The sequence below is a fragment of the Ctenocephalides felis genome, unplaced genomic scaffold, assembly GCF_003426905.1.
Source record: "Ctenocephalides felis isolate EL2017-DRISC unplaced genomic scaffold, ASM342690v1 CF-g0.4_SCAFFOLD_00845, whole genome shotgun sequence".
Lineage (NCBI taxonomy): Eukaryota > Metazoa > Arthropoda > Insecta > Siphonaptera > Pulicidae > Ctenocephalides > Ctenocephalides felis.
In genome coordinates, this window is record NW_020536999.1 from 19,003,055 (window position 1) to 19,028,761 (window position 25,707).

Here is a 25,707-nt window from a genome sequence, read left to right on the forward strand (position 1 = left end):
AAAGAGTTCCTGGTGAATTGGACGTAGAGATGAGAGAAGAATATAATATGAATAAGATTGATAACTTTAGGATTTTATGTGATGTGAAACCAAAAATTGAAGGAGATGTCCCGAAACATCCTTTTCTGAACCATTCTACAGATGTTGGTAAAATCAATCCTGGATCTAATTTACCGAAATGTACATCACTTCATGATTACTACGCTCTGAGTAATCCTGAATTTGGACAAACTGTTTTTCCAACACCTTTCGACCATTTTTTCTAAAAAGCATCCACAAAGTGTAAATGGGCTCATTAATGATGATATGGTAAATAAATATTTAAGGTTGTATCCTAATTTACCAATTAATCACAATTTGCCAACAACTGGTATTTTTCCCAATCATGTATACCAAAATGAGGCATTTTCCTACCCGTTTGGATATATGAACATACCAGGGATGAATTTTCGAGCTGGATTTGAGGATTTTCATATGAAACATGAAAAACCACCTTATTCTTATATTGCATTAATAGCTATGGCTATTGCAAGTTCTCCACAAAAGAAGTTAACTCTTAATGGAATATACAGATTTATTATGGAAAGGTAAAAATTATTACAATAAATAGTTAGCACTTACACTTAGATTTATTATTATAGTTCATTAATATATTTTATTTTTTAGATTCCCTTATTACCGGACAAACCGCCAAGGATGGCAAAATTCAATAAGGCACAATTTGTCTTTGAACGACTGCTTCATCAAAATACCCAGAGTGAACAGGAATATAGAAATTGATACAAAAAATGTAGACAAGGACTTATTAACTAATTCTAATGGAGATCTGGATACTAATAATGATTTAACAAAAGCTGGAATTAGTGGGCACATCCAGTTGCAGGAGCTTGGTGTTCGAATTTTGATAAAACTGGTGGAACCGTAGGTAAGGGTCAGGATTTATAATTTGGATAAGATTAATTGCTTTAGTTCTTCTTAATAGGACTGAAGTGTAATATATATTAAATATACTAAGTTTTTATTACTAAAAATTACTAAAATAAAATAGAATGTAAATGAAATAGCTAAATTATTTTTATTAATCTTTCAAACGTCTTTTATGCGTTTTGATGTTTGTTCATTGTTTGATAGGCATGAATGCGTTTTTTTAAATTATTTTTTATCTTTTTTTATCCATATAAGTTCTATATAATTTCTAAAATTTTTATATAACATAAACTATATTAATTCAAGTATATGGTGAACTAATTTGTTTATTTTGGTATTGAATTTATTTAATTATTTAAATAATAGTATATATTTTAATAGTTAAATAATTTAATTATTTAAATAATAGTATATATTTTAATAGTTAAAAAATTTAATTATTCAAATAATAGTATATATTTTAATAGTTAAATAATTAAATAAATTCAATACCAAAATAAACAAATTAGTTCACCTAACTTGATATTGTAATAAGTTGTTTATAATTAATATTTAATATAGAAGAATTAATATAGTTTATGTTATATAAACTTTTAGAAATTATATAGAACTTATATAGATAAAAAATAATTTTAAAATGTTAAATCTTCAGGCATTGTCAAAGATTTTTAAAATTGATATATTTAAATGTAACGTCGAATTTATTTGAATATATCAATTTTCTCTGACAATGTCTGAAGATTTATCATTTTTAAATTATTCTTTATCTTTTTTTCCTACAGTTTTACTTATTGTCCTTTTCAGGACGCTTGTAAAAATTACTATAGAATATAAAAAAAAGTTTATGTTATCTACTGAATACAATTATTTTTTTATTGAGACTTCATAGAATTTAATTTATATTATTTTTATTTAGGTAAGGGCAGTTATTGGACATTGGACCCAGCGGCAATAGATATGTTTGAAAAAGGAAATTACAGACGTCGAAAAACCAAAAAACAGCGAGAAAAGCAAAAATCGAATCAAGGATTATGCAATCCACAGGTATAATATACAAACTATTATTTAGATTATTTAAATTATAATCTTTTATTAATTTAATAGACTTCAGAAGCGTCTGGAGTTACATCAACAAGCAAGGATGATCTCCAAGGATTCGGTGAGAAACAAGATGACCTTAGAATTGAACCAAAGATTAGTAATACTAGTACAAAAACATTAATAAAAAGTAATTTTTTAATAGAAAATTTAATGAAAGACTGACATTTATTTATGGAAGGCAATTTGTTGAACGTCTTTGAAATTAATGCATTTAAATTAGTTATTTATAAGTGTTGATTATATTTTTAATTATTCAAATAAGAAACTACAGCCAAAGATGTTATGTATTTTAAGTTATTTATTACTATAAAAATAATTTTATTTTGGATTATCCTAATATAAATTATATTAAAAGTATAGTACAATAGCAATACATATATTTTTAATAGATTATTAATAAACTTTCATTCAAAACACCAATATAAATTACTATTAAAAAATGTATTGAATTTGCAAATTGTAGTGATCAAATTGTAGTACTTACATAATTTTAATTTCCTGTATTTGTTACACATAATTATTAATATTTTTAACATTTTCATTACATATTATTATTATTTTTTAATTACTTAGGTACTTTATTATAACCTTAATTCACAATATTAACTCACTGCAAATTTATAAAATGCTTACAGAACACCATAACAATAAATACTATACAAGCGCCATATATATCGGACAATACAATCTTTGAAAATCGATCAGGGCCGCCTTCTGAATTTGAAATATTAATAATAAAACATATATATATATATATATATATATATATATATATAAAAATTAAATATTCATATATAATATATATAAAAATTTAATTAATAAAAATGTATTAAACTGAATTTTTGTGTTTGTTTCTCATTTTATGAGAATGTTATATTATGAATAAAATAAAAATATACTCTTTACCAAAATTGTTTTAATTAATAAATAAATATTTAATTATCATATTAATCTAAACTGTTTCAAATAATAATAAAAAACTATTTATGTTTTGTTTTTTATTGAAATAAATAAATAACTTTCTAACAGGTAGCATTCATTAGTAAACTATTAATTTGATTTCCTTAATTACTTCAGTAGTATAGTAATGAAAAAATATCAATTTATATACTATAGTTCATTCCACAACAATTTCTCAAGTAATAATCATGTATTTAATTTATTTAAATATTCAAAACAATCCTCTTGAATTTTACAAACCTCCCCTGTACTTGTTATGTGTTGTTCGAATTTTTGTTCCACGCAAAAAGCTTCTGTTCGCCTGATACATGACGCCGTGATATATTCACGGTCCCTTGGCGGTAGCAAGATCGTGTCTGTTCCCCTGGTAGAAATCGGCTCTCCGAAAGGCAAAAAGTTAGCAAATTTTCGTTTTCGGACGATAGAAAAATTCGAGGATTTCAATGGCGACTTGTTACGACTAGATGCATATAGTAAGACGCATTAATTTATTAATCAACTGTCTATCAATGCATGGATATATATGTATTCATGGTTTTCCACTCAAATCAAAATACATACACACAGATATATATATATATATATATATATATATATTATATATATAATATATAGATATTTATTTTATTATATGAATTACTATTGCATGAATACATACCTTTTTTCAGCCACCACCCTTCAGATTAAGATAAAATAAATTAAATTAAAAGAGTTTTATTGATATTTAAATTAAAATTTTGTGAAAAACAAATTTACATTTTCTCCTGAAAAAAAAACTTCTGGAAATAAATATCAAAACAAAAATCCAAGTGCACAATGGGTTTATTATGAGCGAATCTACAAAAAATGACTATATAAGTGTATATAGAAAGACTTAATAATATAATCTGTACATATAAAAAAGGGCTTAAGATATAGATTACACATTTAATGTCACACGAAGATGATTCTAGCTCTGCAATAGTTCTAAATAAATTGAGAAATAATCTCGAAAATTAATAAAACTATGTAGTGACTAAAATATTGTTATACTTTGGTATTGTGTTATTTGTATAGAAAAACAAATTATTGAGTGTAAGAAAAATCAAAAACTTTAATGAACACAATACCAATACAAACAATATTATTATAAAATTAGGGAAAAGCTCTCAAAGAAACAATAAAATTTAAAACATTGCAATAAATTTCCCAGATAAATTTATCAATTTGCCATTTAAAAATATCAGTAATATTAATTTTAATATTTGAAACATAAAAGTGATGTTTGTCATATTAAAAAATATTTCTACATCCTTCTAGGCAATAAATTTATCAAAAATATTTATTACAATGTCAAAAAACGTTACTGCTCCAGCCGAGAATATAATTTGATTTGAATAAAATCCATTTTGGGTATTAAAACCATCCTTGAACCTAATTATACTGGCCCAAATTGTCTACATAAAATCATTACTAAAAAGAATTTTATTAAAGTTGAAAACCCAATTTGATAAAATAATAGATATATACAATTGTTAAAATCTAATGAAATTGCAGGCTGCTTTACCATATACATATATATACAATGTCCCTACAAAAATAGTATAAATAATATTCTTAAAAGCGAAAACCTAAAAAGTCTTTTGGTTCATTTCAAATACACTAAATATACTCTAGCCAAATATTCTATTAAAATATTAAACATTACATATATCCACATCTGACAAATATATGTACGTCGGAAGTAAAGGAAATCGTGGACGTGTGTGGTACATTTTTAGTTAACGCTAGACAATCCTTCTATATGAAATCACAGTAATATATTTTTTCCTACTGTTGTACTAAATCGCTATTTATCATAATAATTATCAAATACAATTGGTTAAGGCTTAATGAATGTACGGGTTGTATAGTCATACATAATTTGTGTCTAAGATATACTAGGTGTTGGCTCTTACGACCTACAGTTCTGGATAATTAAAACATTAAACCAAATCAAGCATCTTCTGTGTTCGAGGTATAAAAAGCAATTATAAATGATTTTATAATTTATTTACTGTTGCAGCATTAGATACTGAAATAAATTTGATTGATGTTTATCTTGAATTTAAATTAAATCAATTATCGTTTACAATTGGTTATCCAGAACTTATAGAATCATACTAATATACAATCTTTTCACATAACACGTTACTTTTTTTCAATAGATATTCTTTAATATATACACAACTAGATACTATATTTTTGTGAAACTTCATTCATTTTACAATTAGGAGAAAATTAATGTGCTTCCATACAATTACCATATTAACATTCAGAATTACCAAAATCTAATACAAATCTATAAGTAGATATATATATATATATATATATATATATATATATATCTACATCTTATATTCAAAGTTGGCTACAAATTTTTAATGTAACTTAGGGTTTTCAACAACTCTAAACATACATTTGTTTATATATAAGACACATTAATTATTATATTTAAATGTATTGTGTTTCTCACATAGGTATATTAATTAGTATATGCACCTCAAAGTAATTGAAATAAAGCTAAATTTATAAACATTTACATATGTAAAGTATGAACACAAAAACTAAAGTTATATCAATCAATTACCAAAGCAAACTATCGAGACATTATTACTGTGAAGACAAAATTATTATTGTCTTGCACTTAGGAGTTGGTTTGATATAACTTTATAATGAGAAATCAATATAATATGATGATTTTAAATTGAATTTTCCGCAATTACTGTTGCATACACTATTGCTGGTTTAATTTATAGGCTATAGTGATAAGTGATTAATTAATTTCATCTAGATAATCTTCAAATTAAATATCTTCATTACAACACACAACGATGAAAGCGACATGTTTATGTTCTGTAGTTGAATCTATTGTATAAGTTTATCAATCTAATTATAAATATTATTGATACTGATTGATGTATTAGAAACTTGACATTAAGACGAATTGGCTTTTAACAATTGATTATTGTATAATATGTGAAACGTTAAATTATTTACTATTCGGTTATTGTAAAAAGGCATACTATATATTTACTTTTAGCAAGATAATTGAAAATCGTTCGAGGTTAAAATTAATTTAAATCCAAAACCTGATAATTATCAACATTATTTTTAATTTTACTATATATATTGTATTATTTTTGAAGCCCGTATTCTGTTTCTCTTATATACACTTAAAATTTCATTACTTCTATTAAATTTATTAAATTTATTCAAGCCTGTCACCGTGTAATAATATATATTTGAGAAATAAAAGTGCAAATACAGCATTTTCATAGTGAAAATCAAAGAACTTACGTTGTTTTAAAAATTCTGTATCAAAATTCAACATTTAAACTATGATAATGCCCGTAATCATCCAATATATGTGACAAGGTCTTAACAAGCAAAGATTTTTTTGTTAAACATCACATTAACACTTTTAATTTGAAATATTCTGATAAATATTTAAGAACAATAATTTTTAGCAACAATACTTTACATAGAATCACTACATAATGGATATTTGCATAAGATATAATTTTGTGCGATTATATAGAAAATATTTTATCGTTTCGGGGTAAGATATATATCAGCTACATTGGTCTATTCTGGAGATATTTTTTTATCTATATACATATATAATAGATTTACTAAACATTGTTAAATAAATGACCTATTTTTGAGATCTTAATAATGTTAAATTTTAAAGAAAGCATTTGAAGATTATAGTAAGACAGTAAAGCAATGTCACATAAATAAATATTTAGTAATAACTATCTTTTTCCTCTGAGCCTTTTTAAAAAAAATAAATTCACCATTTTGAAGGCTCTAGTGGAGTCTCGTAAATTGCAATCTAAATGTTAAACATTTGTAACTAATGTTAATCAATGACTTCCAATAAATAATGTAAAGATAAAACATAATGATGCAAAAGTTATTAAAAAATATTTGTTCGTGACATTGTTGTCTTCTAGACTCAGAAGATTTAATAGTATATTTTTAAACGCTTTTCTGGTACATGCTGAATATATTTATTATATTACACATAAAACTAATTCAGACATTATATTTAATATATCTTGACCAAAAATTGTCCATAAGCTACTTGCAATGTTGTAACTGATATTATTAAAAATGATTTTATTAATTTAGCTCATAGACATTTTAAAATCAGTCTCTATCTTATTAACATATGCTAATGTTACATTTAATGGACATCTACCATATAGGCCATAAAAAAATCACAATAGCTTTGCAATAAAATGAACAACTTTATATATTCAATGTGACATTTATAATTAGACACTTATTATTTTTTATGTTTTTTTTAAACCTGGTATTCAGAAGGATGATAATAAAGAATAATTATTTTTATGAATGACTTATAATTAATAGCTAAAATTAATAATGCACTAGTACAAATAATATATATTTTCTTTAAAAAAATAAATTAAACGCAAGTATTCTATCATCCTGATGAAAACCAGATTATATCCAATTTTGTCATCATTTGATACATACAAATAATACAAATATATTTACTATTTTATTGTTTTTTTACGAGTTTATGAGTTTATGGTGATAAAACATTATTTCTCAGTTCCTATTATTTTCAAATTTACTGACCACTATGGAAATTAAAATGCATTACACACACCAGCTTTTCGACATTTACATACATTCAATTATATATATATATATATATATATATATATATATGTTAATAAAACTAAAGGTAAATTGCAGAACATATTAAGCTAATCATATAAAACTACTACGTACAAAATAATTTCGAAAATTTTAATTAGTAATGTGTATCAATGTATCATAGTAAAAAATATAAATATCTACAAAGATACACCAGTTAATATAATATATGTACACACTCAATTGTATATATATATATATATATATATATATATATATAATGTAATAATTTCCCACCGTCCTGGTAGAAAATGATATCTTAAGCTAAATGAATTATCAAACTATATTTTATACTATACAACTATTCAAGGGAGTTATATATTTTCCATAATTATTTGTTATGATTTATGCAATAATATAAGATATATGCACACATGTGCAATTTGTGTTATACAATAAAACCAAATATTTATTATTTTCCAAATATAGATCTATAAGCAAATTTTTGTGTCAAGCCCCGTCAAAATATTTAATCATTACTTTAAATATGTACGTAACACTAAAAATGTTAAGAAGTCACATCGATTTATATTAAATACTACAAATTTGACACTGAGGATTACACGGCAGTGAATCAAAAAATGTTGCTGTCGAAATAACAATAATTAGTTGAAAATTGAATTTACACAACACTAATCGATCAGAATAAAACGCAAATGTGGCACAATCATGCTATTACAAATCCTCTACGATATTTAATATATAAACTATATGCGTTATTATAATTTTATTTAATATGAGGTAAGATTGGTTAATGTTGATAAAATGGTTTACTGCCTTTTTGCTTGACTCGCTTCTTAAGTCGTTAAATACCTCATTTAAATATTCATGAAGTCTTATAATAGCTTATCCGATCATTTTTGACACACTATTATTTAAGTCATCAGTCTTTTCATCACACCTTCATTAGGGTAAAAATTATATTCAAAAATTTACTCAAATATGTCAACATCAATTTATAGTTGATTATAAAATACAATTACATACGAATATAGTGATCTAAATTAGACCAGAAATTTCTCGTGTTTAACAAAAATAACTTGTTCAAGATAAACGAATGTAATTATCGATTGTAATTGATGTTAAAATGAATTGGATTCAAAATTGTGATAGTGCTGATTGTTTAAAAATAAAATAATTGTGTTCAGTAACATGCACATAAAAAGCATAGATATATTGATCTTGAGTATGTGAAAAAATTGCAATTCTCTAATTGCAAGGTGCCATTCACAAAACTCTAGATCAAAATAACATTGCCATTATACTTTCCACAATAATATTTAGATTTGAAAATGCAAAACATTGGTATTATTACTACTTTGCGATTCTCCGTTTGCCCTAAGATTTATCTCAAAACTTAATTCCATAAAGGCAGTTTAAATTGAAATCATACCACGCACACTTAACATTAAATTGTTTGGCTTATAATTAAACTAAATATTTGCAGTAGTGTTCAATTTTCAAAAAATCGTATGCCAAAGAGTAAAACATATAAGTTTTGCTAGTACAGCCATTTTTGTTATGAAGGGTATACATTTAACCAGACATCATTTAATATCGCACATCGATTTCCGAAAAGAAGCTACATTGTCGCACACTACATATATGTAACTATCAGTCATTTAAACTTCACTTTAGAATAATTTAGATCTAACGAATGCCCAACACTGGATACTCCAATTCCAATACACCAATCCAAAATGTGATGGATACTTATATGATAATTGAAATATGAGTATTGATCACAATATTTAGACATCGAATCCATCAATTTCGCTTACCGAAGAATAAAACAGGTCTTGGTATTATTTAATGACACAAATCACATTATTCTTCAGCTTTAGAACGACTGGATACTCCAATTCCAATACACCAATCCAAAATGTGATGGATACTCATATGATAATTGAAATATGAGTATTGATCACAATATTTAGACATCGAATCCATCAATTTCGCTTACCGAAGAATAAAACAGGTCTTGGTATTATTTAATGAACAAAATCACATTATTCTTCAGCGGGTTTCTGTGTCAGTCCCATTGATGGTTCGAAGGTGGTTGCTCGGAGGGATGCGCCACTGTTGAGCTGAAAGGGTAAATGAAGAATATAAATCTTGCTGGAAGATAAGGGGGCTACGAAATGGCATGCTCGATTGCCAGTTCCAGAATTTACTACACCGAAGATTTATGGATAATTCGGTGTAAAAAGTATCTGGAAATAGCATACTGCAATGCTTCACCGTAGCAGGTAATAGTAAATTACACTTCTTCATTTTGTTTTTATTAAATAATTTTAATAAAAATTTAAATAGATTCTTAAATTTATAGAGGAATAAATTTTGAAATATTTTATGATATATATGTATGTGTGTGTGTATAAAAAAATTTCAGGGTAGCTGCATGAACCAAAAATTTTAAAAATTATTGTCATACGTTTCGACTTATAATTTTGTGTTATCCTCAGTGGAACTAATATTTATATGGGGAAAGAAATGAAATAAAAATAATGTATAGAAAAGGTATATATAATATTAAGAGAAACTTGCTCTTATACAGGACTATATATATATATCATATTGAGAAAAACCTATATTTAATAATTAGTATCCAAAATTTCATTCAAAAATTGTGTCTGTTACACATGAAATTTTGTTAAAAATAAGTTTTCCTCAGTATTATATTTACCACATATCAGTCTTACTTTATATTATTAGTTTCATAATATCTATTTGAAGATGTACTTATACGTATTATATTTAGTCATATTCTTTTCCTTTATTTATTCAAATTTCAGTTCCACTGAGAATGGCATTAAATTATATGTCGAAACGTCTAGCTACAATTTTTTTATTATTATTAATATGTGTCATCATTTAGCAGTTTTCAAGTAATTAAAAAATATTACATAATCAATAAGAAAAATGACTGAAATATATTTTTAATAAAAATATACAAACACCAGGAAGAACAAAATAACATTGAAACATTTTATAACATTTTAATTACCATTAAAATAATTCTATTTTCATTTTATAAAATTAATTTTATAATTCTTTTAACCTTCTTCCTGGTAACAATTGTTTCTACCCTTTTGTGTAATATTTTGTAAAATTTTAGAACTACCAAATGATTTGTTAATATTTTTTTAATTCGACAAATTGGCAGCTTTATTTGTAAAATATGTAGCATCGTCAAATTTATATATATATATATATATATATATATATATATATTTAATATTTTAACATGTTAAAAGAACTTTGGTAAAAAATGGATTGTACGTCAATACAATACTTATTATGTTTCGTAAATTACTCAATTTTCTCAACTGCACATATACTCAAATTTAAAGTTAAACATTTAAAAAGTTTTTAAAGCGCAAAAGCTGTTACTGAACTATGTAGTTACATTTTATGGAAAAGAAATAATCAACAAAATATCTTTTAAAATTTTATAAGCAGATACTTTGTGACAACTATTTCCGATTCCATCATAAGACTTCTATAGGTAACAGTTACACGATATAAACAAATTCAACACAACATTTATTGTAAGTATGTTAAATAAGTGAAATATATCCCTTGTGCAATCCATCTTTAAAAATTCTATATGTTGTATTATTATGCGACATATAAAACATGAGTTGATTGTGCATAGCTCTAAATGTAAGATAGAAAAAGCTAAAACCGCCACCAAAAAAATATCGGAATGTGTTTATACAGCATATTATGAATATACAATTATATAAAATGATATTATTAAATAATAAATAAATAATATTTATTTATTTATTTATTTAACTCCCATGCCCATGGCTATGAGGGTATGTATATGATGGGTACGAATGAAATGACTATTAGTCCTGGCGCAAGATGGAATCAAAATTGAACAGAATGTTAATAAAAAAAAATTAATAAAACATTATGATTACAAATTTACAAACTATACAATGTAAGTATACCGTATATTTAAAAAAAATCAGCTAAAAACTTAAATATTATATATAAATTCATAAATTCAACACTTAATCTTAAAGAAATATGATAAGCCCAGAAACTGTTTAAAACTATTGTTAGAATGGTAATGAAAAGATTGTTAAATTAAATTAAACATACTTGTAAAATCGACAAAAATTGAAACATGGACAAAAAATTATGAGCACGAAACTGATTGAAGTAATTATTAGTCCTGAAGCTATATAAAAGTAAAATGAAATGCAATGTTAATAAAAGGATTCTTATCAAACCACGATAGAAACCAGATTTTAAAGTTGCGAAATATCGTTATTGACAAACTATCCGTTTTATAATATTTGTAGTTTGTAAGTATTATCAGCAAAAATGTATTATACTATATAAACAAAATTTTGGAACTTAAATATATAATCTTCAATGATTATATATGATGATTTTATTCACACTATGATTTCATCCTATTCTGGTTATCTATTTGTTTACCCATTTTTTTATCCTAAATTTTATTATAATTAGAGAAGTGTAAGTTTTGTTGTAGAATGTAAAATTGATCTTAGTCAAATATATTACATTTGTGAAATAATTCTTATAATGTCTGCTAGTGACTGTCTCTATAAAATAACCAGGACTCCAAAATAGACCATTCGTACAAAACAGTATCCCTTCTTATCCATATTTTTAATGAAGGTGCTGTATAAACACTATCCGCAGGTAAATTGAAGATAAATGAAGAAAACAAGAAATGAAGAAAAGAAGAAGAAGAACAAAACAAAAAAATAATAAACTGACCTGCCATAAAAATTAAAAACTAAGATGGCGCGGTCCCCGGCAATAGTCAAAGTCAAAGTCAAAGGTGAATCAAGCAGCGTACAAAAACACAATCGGAAACCAAAGCACACGGAGCACCGTCTTTGCTTTGAATGGGACGAAATTAACTTTAACTTTAGTATAGACGCGGTGCGAGCGATTTCTGCAAAGACCACAACCTTGTTTTATATGTACACACAAAAATTTTGATGAAAACGAACGAAAAGTTACCAACTTTCAGTGTTGTAATCGACCAGGTATCTAAGTTTCTTACTTAAAAAAATGTTTCTATTATAAAAGACTCAAATCATACGCTCATAGTCAACGCTCCTGATAGGAGAACTCCAGAAGGAAAGGATTAAGTACGGATGATCTCTATGAATTCACGGATAAGCTCTATTTCTGATATGTCTTCATTGCATTTATGACGAATTTTAAATTTTAGAAAAACTCATAAAAAATTTAAGTATTAGTATAGACATTCGGAGTCACTTAATCGAGATATTCTAACAAGGAGAACCTATCTGATGCTATCTAGAATTTTGATAAAACTTGGCTTGATGATAAATATGGTACTCAAAATGACATTCATCAAATATTTAAACCTATAAAAATCGGTTTAATTATAAAAAATAGTTGAAAATTCTAAACATGACAAAAAACAGGTGTAAAAAAAACTATAAGTAAGTATAGCGTACATTTCTAAATTTTATTTAATGTTTATGATTAAACTGATTTTCATAGGCCTCTAATATTTTACGGAGGTCATTTGAGTTCTGAATCTATTCATCATGCCGAGTTTCACTAGAATCAGATACAAGCAAAAGAAGGTTCTCCTTGCAAGTATAAAGCAATGTTGTCTTGTATGGCCAATAATTTGCCATCGATGACATTAATATTTCATTAATCTTTTAAATTAATCAGAATCATAAACGGACTAATCTGAATGATTCACGAATTTTCAAAGGTTCCTACAATTTTCAAATTAATCAGTCTCACTCTCTCGATCAGAACAAATGATTCGAATTTGATTAAATAAAATTAATTTGTATCTAAGAATGAATTACGTTAGATTGCACACATATGAAAACCGTCACTATGATTTTGTATTATTTACAATAATGATCAAATTTATTAGCCACAACATTGATATAATTAGCGCAATTGGTTACAACACTGAAAGTTGATTAAGGGTTAGTATTATTTGCAATAGCAAGGGGTTATTAAGACAACCATATTTGCAACGTCACCATAATTAACATTAAATTTTTTAAAAGCAATTATCATAATATATAATGTAAAACATGTATTCATATCGTAATTATAATTGCACAGTAATTAATGGTTGATATCACACATCACCTAGCCTATAGACAGCGTATTGATTGAATACTATTCAATTTTGTTTTAATTATTAATAAAAATATTTATACATACATGCTTTCTAGTGGACTAAGTTAAGTGATAAAAACCAATAGCGCAATTTAATTTTTAAAACCAAAATCCAATGTACAATTATAATATTGAAAACAAAATTAATAGTAGTGCTGGTCATAATCAATAACATGCCAAAAATGAACTTAAAATGTTCATTAAAAGTACTTTTACGCAAAGGTGCTTTTAATACTAATTTTTAAGATAACTAAATCAACCTATCACTTCATATTATGTGTCTTAAAAAACTACAAAGACTTCCTAAATTACAAAATATATATACATAAATATATACATGCATATATACAGTCTGTCTGACAAGACGTTTTCACAAATATTCAAATTAGCCTATTTCACAATTTTTAATGGCAGCTACCTCAACAGGGGTTGTTTATTGGGAGAATCAAGGATAATATTTACAATAGTGGACGGATAGGAACTAAATCACAACTTCAAAAAGCATTTTGATTTGCCGATTTGGTTCTAGAGTCGGTATGTTCAAGATGCGATATATACAAAACTGCTGCGGCTGTTAACTAAAAGCAAAAAAGCAAACAGTAGGAATCGACATGGATTAAATATTTGATATTATTAAAAAGGTGTCACCTATTAACTATTAGTATCAGAACTAGAAAATATTTTGGAGATCAAATTTGAGTCATGTTCAACATTCATTTCCATTGTATTTAACGAAATTTTAATCATGGCATTTGTTATTAGATCTTATAACTAATGCCATGTCCTAATCTTTGCAAGGACAACATCATCAGAGGCTGGTTATCGACAAACGCTATATTCTTCTAAATTTTATATGCTGGCAAATCTATAACATACAAATTTTTGAAAAGTATTAAGTAATGAAATATCAGTCGGTATTGCATCAAAGAGTAAATAGTTTAGAGTACATAATTAAAAAAAAAACAATTTTTAAAAATGAATCTCATCAATGTTTCTAACGAACAAGCTTGGTGTTGTCCTTGTTAGATTAGATTCTTCAGTACGAGTCTAATATGAAAATGCAAAATTCATGTTCAACATCTCCCAAATTCTGACTCCAAAACATTAAGTAGTTCTTAAACTATATGGACTATGAACACAATGGCGAGTAAACACTGGTATTTACAGAGGCATATTGGAAACTAAAAACAAATGTATTTTTAACTATAAATGAATATATATGGTTTTATATATGTGTGTTTGAATTTTTTGTTGAAAATTTCTTTTCTGAAAACGGCACACACCTTTTCTGGATAACGGGACTTGACATTAATTCTTTTGTCGTTGGGGGATGTCAGGTTGTCGAATTCAAATGTTGGTAGCATTGTTGGCATCTCTGAAGCTTCATCTCCTCTCGGCATCACTGATTATTATTCGAAGTTTTTCATATAGATACAGAATTACTTAATACATTATAAAAAGCAAATATTGAAACAAATTGATTTGTGTATATATACACACTATTAATTAATTGTTTGTATGTATACACATATCGATAAATTCAGTGTGATCATTTGTGCATGTATATATTCAGGTATATAATGTATACAACGATCTTTTTGGATACTACAAATGTTAGAATAGAGATTGTCAAATATCATGCCATTAAAAGAAATTATCAATGTGATTACTTTCTGTGTAATAAATGATAATAAATTCTTACCTAGCAAAACTCTTAAAAGCTGAGCTCTGCGGGTTAATGCAAAGAGGAACTCTTGATGTTTGTAGTTGCTCTGCGATGAATTTGTGCATTTCCTCTGTTATAATAATTAAATCAAAATGTAATGAATAATACATTTCTTGGAAACAAAAAATTCTCATTATCATTTAAACCATGCATTATTCGTCATGATAACAGTAGAAGATAACATGAAAACATTACAGTTATGATACTTCAACTAATTAATGTCTCGTTTAATGTATCTTTATAAATATTCTTCCACAATTATCAAAAAATGTAAGTTACTGAGAACATTAAATAAACAGCTGAATAAGTTAACTTCAATATATACCTTTAACTTGCTGTGTGGCTGTCAATTTCTTCTCCCAGAGGTCGTCAAAAGGTTGTGTGGCTGATGGTTCGAAATCTGTGGTATATTGCCTTAAGGCTGCCGAGGTTGTGTAACAGCATTTGCACATGCAGGAGTGGTACCGCAAACGTCCACCGTCCAGGTATGGATGTGCCAATGCATCGTTTACTGATATACGCTTGTCCTGGAAGAAGAAAATGAAATATTAATTGAAAATACATTTCCTGAAGTTAAAAAAATTAGCATCTGATGGCCAATAAAACTAATACATAGTTGTAAACCATAGCGGTTTTGTTACTACCACTTTATTACTTACTGGGTCGAAAACAAGCATTTGACATAATAAGTGAACAACTTCGTGCGTGGCTTGACTGGACAAGGTGTACAAAGCAGTCAATGAAGGTGGTTTATGAGCCCTGCGAAGCATATGCGAACGAGCCCCCTCGCAAGCATACCGCATATCGTCCAGCGATGGTGTGCCGAGCAGCTCTGTAATCAACTCCAACTGGAAGCAGGACAAAACCATCAATTAGCATACCATATTATCAACTACCTGGTGAACAGATCAATCATTGAATATTATTACCTGTTGGACTGGACTTTGCGCCTGGAACAATATCCTTCTTCCAAGAAGTTCTCCAAAAATGCAACCCACGCTCCAAACGTCAACGGCTGCCGAATAATGTCGGGCACCCATAAGAATTTCCGGAGCTCTATAGTACTGCGTCACCACTTCTTGAGTCATATGTTTGTTCTGATCGGGTTCTTCGACACGAGCTAATCCAAAATCACAGATCTGGAAAAGAAAAAATACTTAGATTCATCAATATATTACTGAAAGAGCATTGAAGAACATATTTTGATTTATTATATTTTTAAGTGATTCAATTCACAGTTTCACCAATAAATGTGGAATTATCCAAAGCTAATCCAAAACATGGTTCGATAAAAAGCGAATGAATAGACTCTATTGTTTCGTTGCGACAAGCTTATAAATAAGACAGACATAACACTGATTATAAATCCGACTAATTCAAAAATAGGAATACATTGTTTGAAAACAATCCAAAAGTTATTATTTATCAAACGTTCGATCATGATTAAGACACGTGACGTTGAACAAAAGAACCTCGTATGATTAAAACATAACAGGGACTGAATTTTGCAACGATGGAATTAAAATTAAATTTCCTAATATTCCAAGCTGAAACTTACTACAATGAAGTTTTTTAAAATTTATAAATTTCTGTTTTTTAATTCTAGCAATATTTTTAATGCATCTAAAATTAATGCATTGTCGTAAGATCTAGTCTAGTCACTTCAAGTCTAGTCTTATTTTAATAAAAATTACTACATATTCCAAATATATATTTTTATAGTTAAAAACAACCTTACCTTTAACACACAATTGCTATTAACTAAGAGATTTCCAGGTTTAATGTCTCTGTGGAGTATTCTTGCAGAATGCAGGTATTTCAGGCCTAGAAAATATAAAAATTAAAATTCAATTTCTATTTTATACAATTATATATTTTATTTATATTTTAATAACTCTATTTCATTTCTATTTTATTACTCTCATTTTCTCGATCTCTATTTTATACAATCCGGATAAAATACATTTGAAATATACACTACCAGGATTTTTTGTCTAAATAAATCTATCACATATTTGTTAAATTTTGCAAAGCAAATTTTATACAGCTGAAATCTTGTGAATTTATTATAATTATATCACTCTATTTCATTTCTATTATATTACTCTTATTTTCTCGATCTCTATTTCATACGATCCGGATAAAATACATTTGAAATATACAAACTATCAAGATTTTTGTCTAAATAAACCTATTAAATATTTGTTAAATTTTGTAAATCATATTTTATACAGCTGAAATCTTTTGAATTTATCATAATTTTATCAACAATTCGTTAAAATAATATAGAATTAATTTAAAACAATACTATATTTATCACTGAAACTATGCAATGGCGTCATGTAAAAGTAATATGCGAAGAAATTGTTGTAATTATGATAAAATAGTTTTATGACGTGATACACATATGACACATATAAATAGTTTGTACTGTTTATAAATATTGAATACATTTCCTGATTAATTAATATATACATATTAGAACTATTATACAGATCAGTAATTTATATGAGATATGGAATTATCAACTAGGTGTGGGTGGTATCATCTATACTTGGATGAATCATGAAAAGGAAAAATTGCTTCCAAAATATGTATTTTTTTTGAAAATCTTAATAATGCATTAATACTCTAATTTATTAATCAATTTTTATATATTATATAAATTCCATTATATGATCATTTCTAGTAAATACAAACATAAAAAAAATTATTAAAAATATATTTTTATTAAAAATATATTTTTATTAAAAATATATTTTTATTAAAAATATATCTTACCTCTCAATATTTGATACAGAAATACTTTAATGTGATCTGCACTGAGATGTTGAGGTGAGACAATGATTTTATGAAGATCTGACTGTAATAATTCGGTTATAACATATCTGTATTTGGGCCATTAAGAAAAATGTTACACAAAAATCCATAGTTTTTAAAACAAATTTCAACTCGAATCGACAAATTGATTTTTAAATGAAAAATGTTTTCGTATTTATTTTATCCTAGTATTTATTTATGCGAGTGACATTTGCGACAAAAAAAATTGACAGAGTTCATCATACTTCTATATTGATATGTGAAAAATTGATTTTAATATCAAAAACTAAATTGATATTGTGTAAAAAATAATTTCATAACAGATTGAAATTCCGTAAATAACTCGCTCAATATAATGCTCAATATTAATTAAGAGAACAAATAAACGTGTCACATAAGACAGATACTAATTAATAAAACGTCTATCAAGCTATCATTAGCAATTATTCAATTATGTAAAAGGATACATTTCTTGAAAGAAGTCTAAATGAGGTGGTTGCAGAATATCTAGGGCGGAGAGGACCTGGAAATAAAAAAATGATTGATATTTAATTATGTTTGCTAGCAGCAGTAAGAATAATTGAACTAATTAAAGAAGATTTATTTTTAATTTTAACCTAATTTATTTATTATAAAAATATTGTTTATCTTCTCGGTTTGCTACTAATAATACTACACTTACAAGTTAGTAATGATACCATAAACAGTTTCGACAGTTTTAGTAAAAGTACTATTGATAGTACAGAGATACAATAGTACTATTAATAGAGGCGATAGTTTCTTTATGGTAGTAAGTGTAGTATCTTTTATAATACTTGGTACTATGATACAATAATACCTACTATTTATAGGAACTATAATTTCATTAATAATGGAGAAGTACTATTGATGTGAGTATGACCCAATGGTGACTCTGATAGTAAAAAATGTTTTATTTTTAGGAAAAGTGCTCTATTTGATAGAACTATAATAAGTACGATTGAGAAGGATAATAGTTTGAATAATATTAGTAACAATATTAATCCTAGAACTATATTGGAAAGGTGAAAGTGCTCACAAATGATATTGCTAGTAAAAAAAAATGAAAGAGGTAAAAGCACTATTTATAGTACTATATTATAATAGTACACATGCAAATTCTCGTCGACGATTTCGGGAATACCGATCAACCGATTTGAATAATTAAAAAAAAATCGATTCGTATTGATAAGGGGACGTGCTGATTAATTTTTGGCGAAGGCAGATCTAGCCGTTCCGAAGATACGGGACAAAAAGTGCCAAAAACGGTAACTCAGTTTTTATGAGAACGGAGCGACCGATTTTGATAATTCAAAAAACATTTTACTGATTAACTGATTAAATTTTTGGGAAGGCAGGTCCAGCGATTATGGACTCTCAATATGTCCATGTCAAAAAAATGTCATTTGGTAGTCAAAAATGTTTATTGGACATATGTACATTAAATTATCAGATATTTTATAGAGATTTTAATAATTTGTACAGAGTTTGTGTAAATTTTTTGGGGTCCGTACCAAGATTTTTAATTACGGTACGGGAAGTTCCAGCAATTTGCCTTAAGGCACCTTGCCATGCTCTCCACTAATTGGTAGGAGTATCATAGTACTTGGTTAAAGTAGCGTTATTGGCAAAATGCACATTTTTATTGGTAGAAGGTACTGCTGATAGTAAATACAATTTTATTGAAAAAAGTAAAAGTGTTATTGGTAGTACAAGATATAAGTACCTATTATTTTATATTATAAGTTATATTAATTAATTAATTATCGTAGCTCGAATAATCTTAAAATGTGACAATAATGTCCATAATGGAAAAAGTCAATAAGATTCTAATTGCAAAAAAATCTTATGTTTCGCTTTCAGTAACGTTATCAGCACAGTGCTGATAGTATAGATTTTATTGCATTTTTCATGGGTATTTAAGGGGACAAAAATAAATCAATATTTTAGAATCCATCGATAAGAAACATAAAAAATCAGAACGAATTTGCGCTTTATCAATATTTTAGTACTCCATTTAAAAACTTTTCGAATTTTTCTAATATATATTACATGTTAGTAACAATTCCGTGAGAGTGTAGCGTTCTTTAAACGTTTCTCGTATTCACTTGCCGTGAACAACTTTTCCATTTATCTACGTTTTTTAGCTCCTTTTTCTTTATAAACTACTTTTATTCTTTTGACCCCGACAAAAGGATAGAACTGGTTTGAAACCACCATTGTATGGGTGAGCAAGCTTGTAACCAAAAGGCTGGGCTCACACTTCGAAAATATTAATCATTACTTATTATTTATTTATTTAGGAAACCTGAATGGAAATATAGTAAAAGATAGTGAATACTTAATTACAATTCATTTTAAAACCAAAACTATATCCTGAGAAAGTACTACAGTTTCAGATTTTCTTAGCCAAAAGATTTTAGCAGATCTGATATACTCAACCAACCGCATAAGGCAGAACCAAGTTCCCTTTCTACTCTCAAGTCCTACTACTAATACAAATAATATTTTTAAATATATCTTTTACCATGTGGCCCAAGCCTAATTCATGTACATATTGTGGTTTGTACATAAATCTTATGTATTAGTAAGCATTTATTCATAAGAAAGATGTATGTGTGGACATTGTGATATACGAGATCAAGATCAAGACTGAAGGAAACCCATGGCTGTAGAAAATACTTGGGTGATAATTTTATAGACGCGTTCTAGGAAATTGACATACTTGCTGTAAACTTTGGATGGGATTAAAAAATTCAAAAGTTTTAATAGGATTGATAATTGTATTACTTAATTTAATAGAAAGGCGTTTAAATTTGAAACACAGTAGTAATCGAAATGTAGAAGTTGAAGCTAAGACTCAAAACTTCATTTTGTATCATATATTTTGATAATATCTAGTAGAAATTGAAAAATCAGTTTAACAGTTTTTTTTATTAAAAAAATCCTCGAATTTGCAAAAATATAAAAATTCTAATCCACAAATATGATCATTAAAAATTTGCAGTTTATAATATATTGCTATTCTATGAGTGATTTTATTAAATAAAGCTTATATTAAATGATTTCTGAACTAAGTTGCAAGTAAAATTTCATTGCACATTCGTCAGAAGTAAAAATTTTCGATTAAATTTTCGAGTACTATTACAGAGTCTATTATTATCACATATTGATATCATTAAAACAATAACGAAATTCGTATACAATTTTATTTGGATAAAAATGTTTAATTTTTCATTGACGCAATTCATCTACGTCATGCACTAATCCTTTACGTTTATTGATGTAATATTAGTTACGAAAACTAAATGCAATATATGTATTACAAATTAAAAAAATAAATAAAATCGACTTTTGGACTTACATTTTTTCGTGTTTGAAGAAGCAGAGCATTTTGAGTTCCCGGAACACCCTTTTCGACGACACCAGGGATTGGAAAACATTGGGTAATTTCTTGAGGGCGACTCGCCTTCCGTCTCTGGGGTCTGTTACAGCCCTGTAATAAAAAAAATATAAATGAAAATATTGTTTTTGATTTCTTGGGAATAATATAAATAAAATTTGATAATAAACATTGGTGAAAGGTATTAATAATGGTATTAATAATGCCTTTCACCAATTGATAAACTGTATACATCGATCAATGCTATACAAATTGTGAATTTTGCGAATAAGATAAACTAAACTTATTTTTATAAATTAGTCAGATGCCTGAACTGATTGTTATCATCTTTTCCAATTATTGATAAAGTGATAGAAATCTAGCATGTCAGTTAGTAAATTAGAGAAGTAATTGCCATCACAAGCTTTCTGTTCTATAGACTATTGGTAATTAATAGTATTTTATTAAGATATTCACTAATAGTAAATTTATTTATCATTTATATATAATTAAAGATAATTTATTAATTAGAAATTGATTGGAAACAACTAGAAAACTAGAAAAAAATCTGTGATATTTAAAATTTGTAAATACAACTTTATATATAGAGCAAAATACATTTTCAAGACCATAACTTTAGTTGCGATGTGTTAACAACCCAGCATATACAATTTGTATTATATACAGAAATATTTTCCCTGCCTTTTCTTTCATTGAAAGCATATATTTCACTATTGAACCTATTTCTGTATTGATCGCCATCACCTACTGTTTTATAGGTTCCTTAATTAATTCGGCCCATGCTATAAAAATAGCGCCCGAAAACCCACAAATTCATGCAGACTGCCTAAACACCAGCCGTGATTTGTTACTTGGGAATAATGTGCAGACGATCGATACAAATTGATTTGTGTTTATAAAAAAGCGAAATATATCGAGAAATTCAATTAAATCGACGCATGTGGCCTGATATATTGTAGAGCATCGTTCAAAATCAATATAAGGCAATTTATTTAAAACAGCTTGCATAGGAACTTGCGCAACCAGTTTAAGCAAATATAATGGTTCACACGTTGGATTTAATAAAAATAATATATATATATATATATATATATATATTAAAATTTTAATAATTTTGATGTTGAGATATGTGAGATTCAGTCTTCAGGGCAATACAACAATTAAAAAATTGTATGAACTTATAACATTTTTATTGTTTCCATGCGTTTCGACACGTAGTTTTGTGTCATCTTCAGTGGACTCTAGTTTGAAAGCACAGATAAAAACTGGCGAAACTGGACAGCATCTAAAAAAATATCTTAGACAACATTATAACAACTCCAAAAATAAAAATCAAAATCAAACAATGATAACGGACCACATCCAAAGTTTCAATCATATTTTCAATTTTAATGTTGCTACAATTTCATATCACGAGTCGAATACATCGCAGAGACGCTTTTCAGAATCATGCTTCATACATCTTTATAAAAATAGCATAAACAAAAGTGTTGATACTTCTTCACTATGTGAGAATTACCAAGTAGTTTTAAACAATGTTTCGAAGTTCATGCATTTAAAATAATTACCTGATTCGATTTTTTAATTATATTAATTTTAATTTTATTTAATTTTTCTTTTTCTTTTAATTTTTATCTCATATATATATATATATATATATATATCTTGATGATTTTTTGTTCGACGTTGAAACATATTGAAATGAATTCATTTCAATATATATATATATATATATATATATTCTTTCCTTCAATTTTTAATTAATTTTAGTTTTCCGAAAATAGTATTTTGCAAACAGCTGTAGGCTTCCCTTCGCCACCCCAAAGAGGCGCGCCCCATTATGAAGTATGAACTCCGTCATTTTTTGAAGTTTTGTAGAATATGTTCCTTACAGTTGACAAAAATATATAAAAACTGAAAAAAGACAATGTAAATATGTTAGGTACTTACAAATTACTTTATGTATATATGCCTTTAGGTTACCAATGAATATAAGTGTATGTAAATATACTATGAAATTAGCACTGTATGTGCGAGGTGTATTTAAAGATCGTTATACAATTAGATCGATGCTGTCTGCTTAGTAAAAGATAACACATCAGAATGAGACATTGTACAATCATTAATTTTCAGAAAATGTACTATGCTCTCTATCGTTAAATATATTTAGCTGTCACTTCTCCTCGTTTACTAGATAATTTGCATTCTCTTATTAAAATAGTATTCTTATTCCGGTAAAACGGCGTAGGCACGCACATTTCCAGCGTCCTTATTTATATCATGACATATATTTATGAGTTGTGCATTATTAACGTGATTAAATATTGATCGTTAGCGCACGTTGATATCGTTTATAGAAACACGTGTCTCGGACAATGTGACAATATTACGAGACTACGCAATTTTATTGCGGAATTATTATATTATTCGCAAGGAAAATAAAAGAATAGATTTAGCATGCTGATAAAATGGTAATAACGAAAAAAGCACGTTTTTTTTTATATTAAGTCCGAGATTAATCGTCGTAGAATTAACTTGATATTATATATTGTATATATAGCCAATCAAGTGGTTTCGCACATATAACAAAGTAATGAAAAAATACTTTTCGCTTTGTAAATTAGCTTGTAGTATATATAGGTTCGCTTTCCAAATTAGCGATAACAATTAATAATCAAACAATTTTTTTCGTTTTAAAATATTCCACCTTCTATTTTATTTCATGAAAAGGGCCGCACTCGAAAGTAAAAATGACGTCAGTTTGAGTAAATATAACCCATTTTTATGGAGTTATTAGCACTTTATTATCAGATCCGCAATACAATGGTATCTCAAAATATATTTTAAAGGTGCTTGATCACGTAATAAAACAATTTATAGGGCTATAGAAATTTCCACTTAGTGTGTATATACGAATTACATGAGCATATATTTTTACTATTTATTTTTATTAAACGTAAAATTTTAAGGGGCTTTTGAGATGGCGGTGGGAATAAAAACTGGGAAACAGGTGTATTTCTGTGGCGTTAAATTTTGTTGATATAAGTATTTCATAAATCCCAGCACTTATATATATACACACACATATATATTAATTTTCTAAAGTCAAAAAAGGCAAAGCAAACCCCTTTCTATATGACGTGGTTGGTTGAATATATTAAATTTGCAAAGAATCTTTTGACAGAGAGATTCTGAAAAGTTAGCACGAACTCATCACAAAGTCTTGAAATTAAAACGAAACTTGAACGAAGAAAATTATCGCTATGTATAATAAACGTGTGAAACGCGCGTAAAATTACTAATAAAAAACTGTACGGATTAAAATGCATACATTAACAAGACAAGTTTTTAATATTGACCTGATAAATTGATTCTCGAAAGGTAATTTAGAAACTAGAAAAGACAGGTAAACTAAAAACTACACAGGTAAGCTATAACAGTGATCAAAATTTGGAAGATTTTAGAACATAACTCTATATATAAAATATAATTTTTAATCAAATATTCCCAACCATCGTGTGGGCGTGCAGAGAGTTTTTCTTGTACGTTTCATTTTTCTTTTCATTTTCTTTCATCGTACATTAAGCGACATCATTAAGCAAACATGATTAAAAATTATTTTCTTTTAGGAGCTTGGCCGCACTGACCTTCTTAAACGCGATAAATTTTAATTAAATTACTATATGAATATAAAAGTACGCCACAAAATTGCTTGCGGTTTATGAAGTTCGCGGAATCGAATGAAAAATCTGGAGAAATGAGATGAAAAACTTAACTAGACTGGGTATGAAAGTTGGGACAATTAAATGAGTTCAAATTTCCAGGAAAATCAATTTTAAAGCTTCAGCAATTTTAAAGGAAAACATAG

The 25,707-nt window shown here is 26.9% G+C and overlaps 2 protein-coding genes across 2 annotated transcripts; one reads left to right on the top strand and one right to left on the bottom strand.

Moving 5' to 3' along the window:
• Positions 1 to 306: 306 nt before the first annotated feature.
• LOC113379894 lies at positions 307 to 2,296 on the top strand. Its single transcript, XM_026619563.1, has 5 exons — positions 307 to 587; positions 667 to 921; positions 1,710 to 1,738; positions 1,844 to 1,971; positions 2,032 to 2,296. Exons 1-5 carry the CDS (start codon positions 307 to 309, stop codon positions 2,188 to 2,190), a joined length of 852 nt encoding a protein of 283 aa, XP_026475348.1. The 3' UTR covers positions 2,191 to 2,296.
• A 7,280-nt stretch (positions 2,297 to 9,576) lies between these two features.
• LOC113379910 (serine/threonine-protein kinase NLK-like) lies at positions 9,577 to 22,580 on the bottom strand. The gene is given in 10 exon segments (XM_026619564.1): positions 9,577 to 9,785; positions 15,575 to 15,668; positions 15,924 to 16,125; positions 16,258 to 16,446; positions 16,528 to 16,737; positions 17,337 to 17,422; positions 18,380 to 18,486; positions 18,886 to 18,941; positions 21,797 to 21,932; positions 22,504 to 22,580. Coding segments are annotated over 10 exon segments (1,212 nt in total). The 3' UTR covers positions 9,577 to 9,730.
• Between the last annotated feature and the right edge of the window lie 3,127 nt (positions 22,581 to 25,707).

Coding starts and splice junctions, on each gene's coding strand:
- LOC113379894 (XM_026619563.1), top strand. CDS start 307: ATGGTAAATAAATATTTAAGGTTGTATCCTAATTTACCAATTAATCAC. Junction 1,739..1,843: donor TTGTCCTTTTCAGGACGCTT/GTAAAAATTACT, acceptor ATTTTTATTTAG/GTAAGGGCAGTTATTGGACA. Junction 1,972..2,031: donor AAGGATTATGCAATCCACAG/GTATAATATACA, acceptor TTAATTTAATAG/ACTTCAGAAGCGTCTGGAGT.